At 43.2% G+C, this 13,068-nt stretch overlaps 1 protein-coding gene across 3 annotated transcripts in view; it reads right to left on the bottom strand.

Moving 5' to 3' along the window:
- Positions 1-12,423, bottom strand: part of SRRM1 (serine and arginine repetitive matrix 1) — a 101,602-nt gene extending 89,179 nt beyond the window's left edge. For all 3 annotated transcript variants that reach the window (XM_073572409.1, XM_073572418.1, XM_073572426.1), the window contains exon 1: positions 12,268-12,423. In XM_073572409.1, the coding sequence (XP_073428510.1) occupies positions 12,268-12,288 (21 nt within the window). In that variant the 5' untranslated portion in view covers positions 12,289-12,423. The remainder of the gene's footprint in view (positions 1-12,267) is intronic.
- Positions 12,424-13,068: the final 645 nt, after the last annotated feature.

The raw sequence follows: 13,068 nt of genomic DNA, 5'->3' as shown, positions 1-13,068 counted from the left end.
CCGTTACAACCAAGGTAGGCAGAAGAGCATCTCTGAACGCACAGTGCGTCGAACTTTGAGGCAGATGGGCTACAGCAGCAGAAGACCACACTGGGTACCACTCCTCTCAGCTAAGAACAGGAAACTGAGGCTACAATTTGCATAAGCTCATCGAAATTGGACAGTAGAAGATTGGAAAAACGTTGCCTGGTCTGATGAGTCTCGATTTCTGCTGCGACATTCGGATGGTAGGGTCAGAATTTGGCGTAAACAACATGAAAGCATGGATCCATCCTGCCTTGTATCAACGGTTCAGGCTGGTGGTGGTGGTGTCATGGTGTGGGGAATTTTTTCTGGGCACTCTTTGGGCCCCTTGGTACCAATTGAGCATCGTTGCAACGCCACAGCCTACCTGAGTATTGTTGCTGACCATGTCCATCCCTTTATGACCACAATGTACCCAACATCTGATGGCTACTTTCAGCAGGATAATGCGCCATGTCATAAAGCTCGAATCATCTCAGATTGGTTTCTTGAACATGACAATGAGTTTACTGTACTCAAATGGCCTCCTCAGTCACCAGATCTCAATCCAATAGAGCATCTTTGGGATGTGGTGGAACGGGAGATTCGCATCAGGGATGTGCAGCCGACAAATCTGCGCCAACTGTGTGATGCCATCATGTCAATATGGTCCAAAATCTCTGAGGAATGCTTCCAGCACCTTGTTGAATCTCTGCCACGAAGAATTGAGGCAGTTCTGAAGGCAAAAGGGGGTCCAACCCCTTACTAGCATGGTGTACCTAATAAAGTGGCCAGTGAGTGTATGTAGTATGTATGTATGTTGCATGCATGTAATATATATGTAGTATGTTGCATGTAGTATATATGTATGTTGCATGCATATAGTATATGTGTTGCATGTAGTATATATGTTGTATATATGTTGCATGCATGTAGTATATATGTAGTATGCATGTGGTATATATGTAGTATGTATGTTGCATGCATGTAGTATATATGTAGTATGCATGTTGCATGTAGTATATATGCATGTTGCATGCATGTAGTATATATGTGGTATATATGTAGTATTCATGTAGTATATTTGTATGTTGCATGCATGTGGTATATATGTAGTATGCATGTAGTATATATGTGGTATATGTAGTATATATGTAGCATGCATGTTGCATGCATGTAGTATACAGTGCCTACAAGTAGTATTCAACCCCCTGCAGATTTAGCAGGTTTGATAAGATGCAAATAAGTTAGAGCCTTCAAACTTCACACAGGAGCAGGATTTATTAACAGATGCATAAATCTTACAAACCAAAAAGTTATGTTGCTCAGTTAAATTTTAATAAATTTTAAACATACAAGTGTGGGTCAATTATTATTCAACCCCTAGGTTTAATATTTTGTGGAATAACCCTTGTTTGCAATTACAGCTAATAATCGTCTTTTATAAGACCTGATCAGGCCGGCACAGGTCTCTGGAGTTATCTTGGCCCACTCCTCCATGCAGATCTTCTCCAAGCTATCTAGATTCTTTGGGTGTCTCATGTGGACTTTAATCTTGAGCTCCTTCCACAAGTTTTCAATTGGGTTAAGGTCAGGAGACTGACTAGGCCACTCCAACACCTTGATTTTTTGCCTCTTGAACCAGGCCTTGGTTTTGCTGGCTGTGTGCTTTGGGTCGTTGTCTTGTTGGAAGATGAAATGACGACCCATCTTAAGATCCTTGATGGAGGAGTGGAGGTTCTTGGCCAAAATCTCCAGGTAGGCCGTGCTATCCATCTTCCCATGGATGCGGACCAGATGGCCAGGCCCCTTGGCTGAGAAACAGCCCCACAGCATGATGCTGCCACCACCATGCTTGACTGTAGGGATGGTATTCTTGGGGTTGTATGCAGTGCCATCCAGTCTCCAAACGTCACATGTGTGGTTGGCACCAAAGATCTCGATCTTGGTCTCATCAGACCAGAGAACCTTGAACCAGTCTGTCTCAGAGTCCTCCAAGTGATCATGAGCAAACTGTAGACGAGCCTTGACATGACGCTTTGAAAGTAAAGGTACCTTACGGGCTCGTCTGGAACGGAGACCATTGCGGTGGAGTACGTTACTTATGGTATTGACTGAAACCAATGTCCCCACTGCCATGAGATCTTCCCGGAGCTCCTTCCTTGTTGTCCTTGGGTTAGCCTTGACTCTTCGGACAAGCCTGGCCTCGGCACGGGAGGAAACTTTCAAAGGCTGTCCAGGCCGTGGAAGGCTAACAGTAGTTCCATAAGCCTTCCACTTCCGGATGATGCTCCCAACAGTGGAGACAGGTAGGCCCAACTCCTTGGAAAGGGTTTTGTACCCCTTGCCAGCCTTGTGACCCTCCACGATCTTGTCTCTGATGGCCTTGGAATGCTCCTTTGTCTTTCCCATGTTGACCATGTATGAGTGCTGTTCACAAGTTTGGGGAGGGTCTTAAATAGTCAGAAAAGGCTGGAAAAAGAGATAATTAATCCAAACATGTGAAGCTCATTGTTCTTTGTGCCTGAAATACTTCTTAATACTTTAAGGGAACCAAACAGAATTCTGGTGGTTTGAGGGGTTGAATAATAAATGACCCTCTGAATAAACTTTTCACAATTTAAAAAAAAATTAAACAAAGAAATAACATTCTTTTTTGCTGCAGTGCATTTCACACTTCCAGGCTGATCTACAGTCCAAATGTCACAATGCCAAGTTAATTCCGAATGTGTAAACCTGCTAAATCTGCAGGGGGTTGAATACTACTTGTAGGCACTGTATGTAGTATGTATGCTGCATGCATGTAGTATATATGTAGTATGCATGTTGCATGCATGTAGTATATATGTAGTATGCATGTAGTATATATGTAGTATGTATGTATTATGTATGTATGTTGCATGCAATATATATGTAGTATGTTGCATGTAGTATATATGTATGTTGCATGCATATAGTATATATGTTGCATGTAGTATATATGTTGTATAAATGTTGCATGCATGTGGTATATATGTAGTATGCATGTGGTATATATGTAGTATGTATGTTGCATGCAGTATATATGTAGTATGCATGTTGCATGTAGTATATATGCATGTTGCATGCATGTAGTATATATGTGGTATATATGTAGTATTCATGTAGTATATATGTATGTTGCATGCATGTGGTATATATGTAGTATGCATGTAGTATATATGTGGTATATGTAGTATATATGTAGCATGCATGTTGCATGCATGTAGTATATGTAGTATGCATGTTGCATGCATGTAGTATATATGTAGTATGCATGTTGCATGCATGTGGTATATATGTAGTATGCATGTTGCATGCATGTGGTATATATGTAGTATGCATGTAGTATATATGTAGTATGTATGTATTATGTATGTTGCATGCATGTAATATGTGCATGTAATATGTGGAGTGAACATGGTCCAACAGACTTGTTCACATTGTGCATGTCACATGTTTGTTTTTAATCCAGTTTTTTTCGTGCTTATGCATGATTTGAGAGACCCCACCCCTCTCTTGTGTGACATGCACATAAGGAGCTGTCTTGCATCACGTGCCCATACCAGAAAGCGCCTGTCTTAATCCTGCTCATTTAGATACAGTTCATATGTTCAGGTATTAAATACATTAGATAGGGACTGCTTCAATACGGGTTACCTTGACGTTGGTGAGGCAGCTTGTTATACATTTTTTTGCAAAAAAACGTATAGACTAAATACCCTGTGTTTGTTATTACCTTTTATCAGCACTTGCTGACTACTGTTATATGTCTTATTGCAAGGTATTTTTGCACATTTGTCATTCTGTGCTTTTTGTTTATGTAATATATATGTAGTATGTTGCATGTAGTATATATGTATGTTGCATGCATATAGTATATATGTTGCATGTAGTATATATGTTGCATGCATGTGGTATATATGTAGTATATATGTAGTATGCATGTGGTATATATGTAGTATGTATGTTGCATGCATGTAGTATATATGTAGTATGCATGTTGCATGTAGTATATATGCATGTTGCATGCATGTAGTATGCATGTTGTATATATGTTGTATGTATGTTGCATGCATGTAGTATATATGTGGTATATATGTAGTATATATGTGGTATATATGTAGTATGCATGTTGCATGCATGTGGTATATATGTGGTATATGTAGTATGCATGTTGCATGCATGTAGTATATATGTGGTATATATGTTGCATGCATGTGGTATATATGTAGTATGCATGTTGCATGCATGTAGTATATATGTTGTATGTATGTTGCATGCATGTAGTATATACAGTGCCTACAAGTAGTATTCAACCCCCTGCAGATTTAGCAGGTTTGATAAGATGCAAATAAGTTAGAGCCTTCAAACTTCACACAAGAGCAGGATTTATTAACAGATGCATAAATCTTACAAACCAAAAAGTTATGTTGCTCAGTTAAATTTTAATAAATTTTAAACATACAAGTGTGGGTCAATTATTATTCAACCCCTAGGTTTAATATTTTGTGGAATAACCCTTGTTTGCAATTACAGCTAATAATCGTCTTTTATAAGACCTGATCAGGCCGGCACAGGTCTCTGGAGTTATCTTGGCCCACTCCTCCATGCAGATCTTCTCCAAGTTATCTAGGTTCTTTGGGTGTCTCATGTGGACTTTAATCTTGAGCTCCTTCCACAAGTTTTCAATTGGGTTAAGGTCAGGAGACTGACTAGGCCACTCCAACACACTGATTTTTTGCCTCTTGAACCAGGCCTTGGTTTTCTTGGCTGTGTGCTTTGGGTCGTTGTCTTGTTGGAAGATGAAATGACGACCCATCTTAAGATCCTTGATGGAGGAGCGGAGGTTCTTGGCCAAAATCTCCAGGTAGGCCGTGCTATCCATCTTCCAAATGGATGCGGACCAGATGGCCAGGCCCCTTGGCTGAGAAACAGCCCCACAGCATGATGCTGCCACCACCATGCTTGACTGTAGGGATGGTATTCTTGGGGTCGTATGCAGTGCCATCCAGTCTCCAAACGTCACATGTGTGGTTGGCACCAAAGATCTCGATCTTGGTCTCATCAGACCAGAGAACCTTGAACCAGTCTGTCTCAGAGTCCTCCAAGTGATCATGAGCAAACTGTAGACGAGCCTTGACATGACGCTTTGAAAGTAAAGGTACCTTACGGGCTCGTCTGGAACGAAGACCATTGCGGTGGAGTACGTTACTTATGGTATTGACTGAAACCAATGTCCCCACTGCCATGAGATCTTCCCGGAGCTCCTTCCTTGTTGTCCTTGGGTTAGCCTTGACTCTTCGGACAAGCCTGGCCTCGGCACGGGAGGAAACTTTCAAAGGCTGTCCAGGCCGTGGAAGGCTAACAGTAGTTCCATAAGCCTTCCACTTCCGGATGATGCTCCCAACAGTGGAGACAGGTAGGCCCAACTCCTTGGAAAGGGTTTTGTACCCCTTGCCAGCCTTGTGACCCTCCACGATCTTGTCTCTGATGGCCTTGGAATGCTCCTTTGTCTTTCCCATGTTGACCATGTATGAGTGCTGTTCACAAGTTTGGGGAGGGTCTTAAATAGTCAGAAAAGGCTGGAAAAAGAGATAATTAATCCAAACATGTGAAGCTCATTGTTCTTTGTGCCTGAAATACTTCTTAATACTTTAGGGGAACCAAACAGAATTCTGGTGGTTTGAGGGGTTGAATAATAAATGACCCTCTGAATAAACTTTTCACAATTTAAAAAAAAATTAAACAAAGAAATAACATTCTTTTTTGCTGCAGTGCATTTCACACTTCCAGGCTGATCTACAGTCCAAATGTCACAATGCCAAGTTAATTCCGAAAGTGTAAACCTGCTAAATCTGCAGGGGGTTGAATGCTACTTGTAGGCACTGTATGTAGTATGCATGTTGCATGCATGTGGTATATATGTAGCATGCGTTTTTTTTTTTTACATTCAACACATTAGCAGGATGATGGGACTACTACTGTCCCATCATTGGCTAATGTGTCAATCACCGTCATGGTAGTAGGCATCGCCCGATGGGACTTGTAGTCCCATCGGACGATGCCTGCACAGACCCCCGGCAGGCCGGTACAGACCCCCGGCAGGCCGGTACAGACCCCCCGCAGGCCGGTACAGACCCCCCGCAGGCCGGTACAGACCCCCAGGCAGTCGGCATAGACCCCCGGAAGGTCCGTACACACCCCCGAGAGGCTGTACAAGGACAGAAAAGGGTCTTTTTTATTCCGATACCGGAAGTCCCATAGACTTGAATGGGACTTCCGGTATCGGAATCGGCGATACCCGATACAAAAAAAGTATCGGGCCGATACCATCCGATCCGATAATTTAGGGTATTGGATGGTATCGCTCAACACTAGTGGTGACGTGTTTCTATACTTTTGTTCCACTCTTGGTTTAAATACAGAGTTAAAATACTGAACACGTAAATGTGGCCTTAGACTAGAATAGAGGTTTTTATTAACCCCTTTCTGACATGAGACGTACTATCCCGTCCACGGTACCCGGGCCAATATGACCGGGGACGGAATAATAATAGTTCGTCTAAGCGTGTCAGGGGGCCTGCAGGGAAGCGGCTTCCTCAGTGCCTGCAGAGAGCAGGCACAGAGGAAGCCTGAGTAGCGCCTGTCAGATCGCTGATCTGACAGAGTGCTGTCCAAACTGTCAGATCAGTGATCTGACACATTACAGTGATGCCCCCCCGGACAATAAAAGAAAAAAAAAAAATGTAAATATAACTTATAAAAAATCCGTAAATACATTAAAATAAATAAATATTCCCTAATAAATTCATTTTTTTTGGAAAAAAAAAATAAAAGTACACGTACTTAGTATCGCCACGTCCGTAACGACCCGCCTTATAAAACTGTCCCACTAGCTAACCCCTTTAGAGAACCCCTTAAAAAATAAAAAACAAAGCAAAAAACAATGCTTTATCATCATACCGCCGAACAAAAAGTGCAATACCGCGCGATCAAAAAGACGGATATAAATAACCATGTTACCGCTGAAAACGTCATCTTGTCCCGCAAAAAAAATGAGCCGCCACACAGCGTCATCAGCGAAAAAATAAAAAAAGTTATAACTCGCAGAATAAAGCGATGCAAAAATAATTTTTTTTATATAAAATTGTTATCATTGCATAAAAGCGCCAAAACATAAAAAAAAAAAAAAAAGACATAAATGAGGTATCGCTGCAATGATAATGACCCAAAGAATAAAACCCCTTTATCAATTTTACCACACGTGGAACGGTGTAAACGCACCTCCCAAAAGAAATTCATGAAATGCTGGTTTTTGTTCATTCTGCGTCCCAAAAATCGGAATAAAAAGCGATCAAAAAATGTCACGTGCCCGAAAATGGTACCAATAAAAACGTCAACTCGTCCCACAAAAAATAAGACCTCATGACTCGGTGGGTCAAAATATGGAAAAATTATAGCTCTCAAAATGTGGTGATGCAAAAACTATTTTTACAATAAAAAGCATCTTTTAGCGTGTGACAGCTGCCAAACATAAAAACCGCCATAAATAGTAAATCAAACCCCCCGTTATCACCCCTTAGTTAGGGAAAGTCAATAAAATTAAAAAAATGTATTTATTTCAATGTTCCCATTAGGGTTAGAGGGTGTGTTGGGGTTAGGGTTGGAGTTAGAATTGGGGGGTTTCCACTGTTTGGGCACATCAGGTGCTCTCCAAATGCAACATGGCGTCTGATCTCAATCCTAGCCAATTCTGCATTGAAAAAAGTCAAACGGTGCTCCTTCCCTTCCAAGCTCTGCCATACGCCCAAACAGTGGTTTGCCCCCACATATGGGGTATCAGCCTACTCTCAGGACTAATTGCACAACAACTTTTAGGGTCCAATTTCTCCTCTTACCCTTGGGAAAATAAAAAAATTGAGGACTAAAAGATCATGTTTGTGGAAAAGATATGATTTTTTTTATTTTCACGCCTGGGCGTTATAAACTCCTGTGAAGTACTTGGGGGGGGGGGGGGGGGGGGGGAGGGGGGGTTGCTCTAGTTTCCAAAAGGATGTCATTTGTACATCTGTAGGGGGGTCTCCACTGTTTTGGCACATCAGGGGCTTTCCAAACACGACATGGCGTCCGATCTGAATTCCAGCCAATTTTGCGTTGAAAAAGTCCTTCCCTTCTGAGCTCTGCCATGCGCCGAAACAGTGGTTCCCCCCCACATATCAGTTATCAGCATACTCAGACAAATCCACCAAGTATGACTGGGACACATGGTATCAATTATTACCTGTAAATATACTCGCCATGTATCCACACGGATTTATGATGCCTATCATCAACTACATAACATATCCACAACAACAAAGATGATCAAAAGGCACTTTTATCAATATATAGAAAAAGATTTTTATTGTTAGAAAAACATTTAAAATCATTACATATCACCAATTGAAGGGACAAGGGGAAATAGACATACACATATGTATAGCGTGATTATACACAAGAAAATGACGCAAACATCCAGCACATAGAGGATAGTACACACTGTGTGTCCATTAATTACATAGAATCCCAAACATGGTTGCTAATTATCCAAAATAGACAATCTTCAGGTGGCAAAAAAAAATAATCATATTGCCATATCATATAAATAATTGTATCAAAATTTACTCCTGGGGTTGTATATTATAACAACACAATTGCCATAATGGCCGCTATAAACAAAAAACACTGCTGTTATGAATGGGTCACCGTGGAGGAAAAACCTAAACAAGCTAAGCCCCAGAAAACCAGAGAGGTTGGTAACTATGCAGATTGCAGATCCCTGATCCTAACCACACAACTAGCAGCAGTCGTGGAGCGTACCTACGATGAACCTAGATGCCTCGTCATAGCCGGAGGACTAAATAAGCCTAAAGCAAGAAAAGGGGAAAACTAACTGCCCCAGAGCAGACCCCAAAGGAATAGACAGCCCCCACACTTGTATTGACGGTGAAACAAGATGAAAACACAAACATAGGCAGGAAAATAGGCTGAGCAAACAATGGGGCCCAAACTAGAAAGGATAGGAAAGGAAAGACACTGTCTGCAATCTGCCAAAAACCCAACAAAAATAATGTCCAACACTTCTGATAACAAAATTAACCCTGAAGTCACTAGACTTCTCCAAATATATCAGCACTCTGAAATATTCTGAGGCAGAGCAAAAAGAGGCCAATCTAATAAGGGACAAAAAGCAAATTGGCAAATACAGATAAGAGTGGAAATTCAGCACAGCCCCAGCCGGGGCTGGCTGACCACACAAAAAACTGAATAGACCAACAAAATCAAGTGTAAACATTAGCAGGAAAACGTAGTTTGAGCTGACTGAAACAGAGCTGAGAACCAAGACTTGACAAGCCAGAAGGAATCACCAGCACCAGAATAGGGCGTCGGCTGTCTTAAATCCAACCAGATTCCTGAGGTCCAATCGTCATCCTCCTTATCAGGTGGCAAATCTCTACTGATTAAATCAGCCTCACTACCTCCTGTTACCACCAGAGGGAGCCTGGAAGGAGAACTCACAACCGGTAGACCAGAAAATGAACTCTCAACACACTGCCCAATATATAATACTAAATACTGGTGGATGATGCATAAGCAAGACCACATATCCTGACTATCCACCTATTAAACCGCCTTTAGATCTGCCATAATGGCCACTGATAAGGACCAAAGCCCATTATATAGTAGTTACCGGCGGTGATGGTCAGGAGATGCTCCAGTGCTTGGATAGCGTGTCCGCCCCGCCGCGCGTTTCGGACCCGCCTTCTTCAATTTTGATAGTTATTTATATGATATGGCAATATGATTATTATTTTTTTTTGCCACCTGAGGATTGTCTATTTTGGATAATAAGCGACCATGTTTGAGATGTTATGTAATTAATGGACACACAGTGTGTACTATCCTCTATGAGTGCGTCATTTTCTTGTGTGTAATCACACTATACATGTGTAAAGGCCCTTTTACATTTAGCGATGCACCAGCGATCCGACCCGGTCAGGATCGCTGGTGCATCGCTAAATGATAGCTAGTGAGCTGTCACACAGGCAGACCTCACAGCGATGCAGCAGCGACGCAGCGCACAATACTCACCTTTCACACACAGCGATCCTGGCGTCCTCCCGCCCGCCTCCACGCGTCGCTCGTCGTCACACAACGAAGCTGAGGAGAAATGGAGCCGGACATTCTCGCGCGTTCAGCGATGGACAGCGGGGGAGCTGATCGGAGGTAATTATCACACATAGCGATATCGCTATAACGTCACAAAATCGGTGACGTTATAGCGATATCGCTATGTGTAAAACCCCCTTAAGTTTATTTCCCCTTATCCCTTCAATTGGTGATATGTAATGATTTTAAATGTTTTTGTAACAATAAAAATCTTTTTCTATATATTGATAAAAGTGCCTTTTGATCATCTTTGTTGTTGTGGATATATCAGTCTAATCAGGACAAATTGCACACTAACTTTTGCAGTCCAATTTCTCCTGTCACCCTTGGTAAAATAAAAAATTGGACCTGAAGTAATTTTCTTGTGAAAAAAAGTTAATGTTCATTTTTTTTTTTTTTTAAACATTCAAAAAATTCCTGTGAAGCACCTGAAGAGTTAATAAACTTGTGGTAAATGTTATTTATTAAGTTTTGTGTGCCATATCTCTGTGATTTAAGGACATAAGAATTAAAAATTGGAAAATTGCGAAATTTTCAAGATTTTCGCCAAATTTCCATTATTTCACAAATAAGTTATATCATGAACGTGCAAACCACCCTTGGGGGTAAAGGGGTTTAAAAAAAAAAAAAAAAGGTAAAAGAAAAACCATACAGCACATAGATGTGTCCTGAGTAGAGATGAGCGAACATCGTTGGCTCCCTCCTTCTTCGGCAAGCTATAGCACTTACCGAAGAAGCTGCTTCGGGAACTTGGATACCTGGAGTGCTTCCGATAATCAGCTGTTCAGCGCCTCAGCAGCATGACAGTCACAACTCATGCATGAAGAGCCTGAGTGTAGTGACTGTCACACAGCCGCGACACATGCAGCTGCGGCGCTGATCGGGAACGCTCCAGGTATCCGGTTTCCCGATGCAGCTTCTTTGGTAAGCGCTATAGCTTGCCAAATAAGGAGGAAGCTGATGATGTTCGCTCATCTCTAGTCCTGAGCTTGGTGAGAGCCTACTAAGAGAGTATGGGAACATTGCACTATGTTGAGAAAGCTGCCCATTGTATACGTAAAGAGGTATTCCCATCTCCAAGATCCTATCCCAATATGTAGTGTGTAATAATAATATTAATATTACCAAATACCTCCAGTTAGAAATGTAGTAGGAGTTTTTTTCTGATTTACTATGTCTTTCGTCCTGTACAGGTCTTGCAAGACCTTAGGAATTCATGGTTACGACCATTGATATAGTGACAGCCAGTTGCTAGTGGTCGTAACCATGGATACCAACGCTACATTTCTAATTGGAGGTATTTGCTAACATTATTATACCTCCTACATATTGGGATAGAATCTTGGCGATCAGACTATTCCTTGAAGTTTCCATGGGCAGCTTTTTCAACATACTGCAATGTTCCAATAAACCCACTGTCACCAGGCAAAAATTGTGTACTGCCAGTCTCTATGGCTATTACGGGCCTGCAGCCATTTGTTTTACAGTACAGAAAAGCAGAGCAGACTTCACATCCCTCACAGAGTACACCTAAGGCTCTTGTAGTGGATGATGCCTCAGCGTCCATGCTGACAGCGCACACTCCTGCAGAGCAGAGCACAGTGTGGGCTGAGCCTTATGTACAGGTCACAACCAGAGAAACGCTACAATACAGCAGCTGATCATGCGTGTCCATGAACTCCTCATCACACACAGGTGTGCTCCAGCTGGCAGCAGTGTGGTCTGCAGGACGTGCCCACATGGGTCCGAGCAGGCAGTAACAGCTGTGCACACAGTGAGGGGGCCGCCGCCTTTCTCACAGCAGCAGCCCGGCCCTAGGAGCCGTTTCCCGGGCCCCCGACCATAACACGAGGCGCGGCGCAGCTTCTTCCCGCACCATAACAGGCCCAGGCCTCGCAGGCCCGTCTCGGCTCCCCAAGACGACACCACTGCCAGTAAACTGACGAGTACAATCCCCACTACACAAAGCACCACACGGCTCCCCACATATGGCCCTCCACACAATCCTTCCCGCCTTTAAGCTCCTTTACTCACGCGGAAGAAGCCCGCGTCCATCTTGCCTCGTTCTCGCCTCCTCACGCAGCTCAGCTCCCCGTTTCCCACAAGGCAATGCGCGGGAAGGGGGCGGGGCTCTAGGTCACGTGGCGAGAGGGAACCAGGCGCCAAGTGACGTCATCAGTTGTGAGTCTACACAAGGTTTGGCCGCTTGTGTGAAGCGACGTGCGCCGCCTGCTCAGTGCTGCCCCCTTACTGCTGCTGTTTGTAGGGCATGTGTGTGCTGGCCTGCCGCTAGGTACTGAGCGGAGAAGGAAGCTGCCGCTATCCACACCTCAGAGATAGAAGCTTCTGGATTCTGTACTGTGGAAAGCTGCTTTCAGTCACTTTGACACCATAGAAGTATTAGGCCTACATACCCACTAAGGCTATGTGCACACGGTGCAGAATTACCTGCAGGTTTTTCTGCGCTGAACCGCAGGTAAAGTGACCTGCGGTTTGGTCTGCGGTTTTGCCCTGCGGTTTCACACCTCTACTATGTTAAAGGTGTGAAACCGCTGCGGAAACCGCCCAAACAATTGACATGCTGCGGGTTGTAAACCGCAGCAAAACCGCGCGGGAAAAAAAACCGCAGCGTGAGCACAGCGTTTTTGAAACCCCATAGGGTTTCATTGTACTGTACATGGTCAGCGGAACTGCTGCGTTTCCGCAGGGGCAAAACAACTGCGGAAACGCAGCAGAATCAGCACCGTGTGCACACAGCCTAAACATCATCTCAGGAAAAGAACTGGTGCGCTGTCCCTGAGCTGCGGTAACCGGGCATTGATTGCGGCTTTGTAC

The sequence above is a fragment of the Dendrobates tinctorius genome, unplaced genomic scaffold (genome assembly GCF_039654945.1).
Source record: "Dendrobates tinctorius isolate UK_male_01 unplaced genomic scaffold, ASM3965494v1 ptg000007l, whole genome shotgun sequence".
Taxonomy (NCBI): domain Eukaryota; kingdom Metazoa; phylum Chordata; class Amphibia; order Anura; family Dendrobatidae; genus Dendrobates; species Dendrobates tinctorius.
Note: the sequence above shows the minus strand (reverse complement) of the source record. Positions and strands in the feature narration are given on the sequence as shown.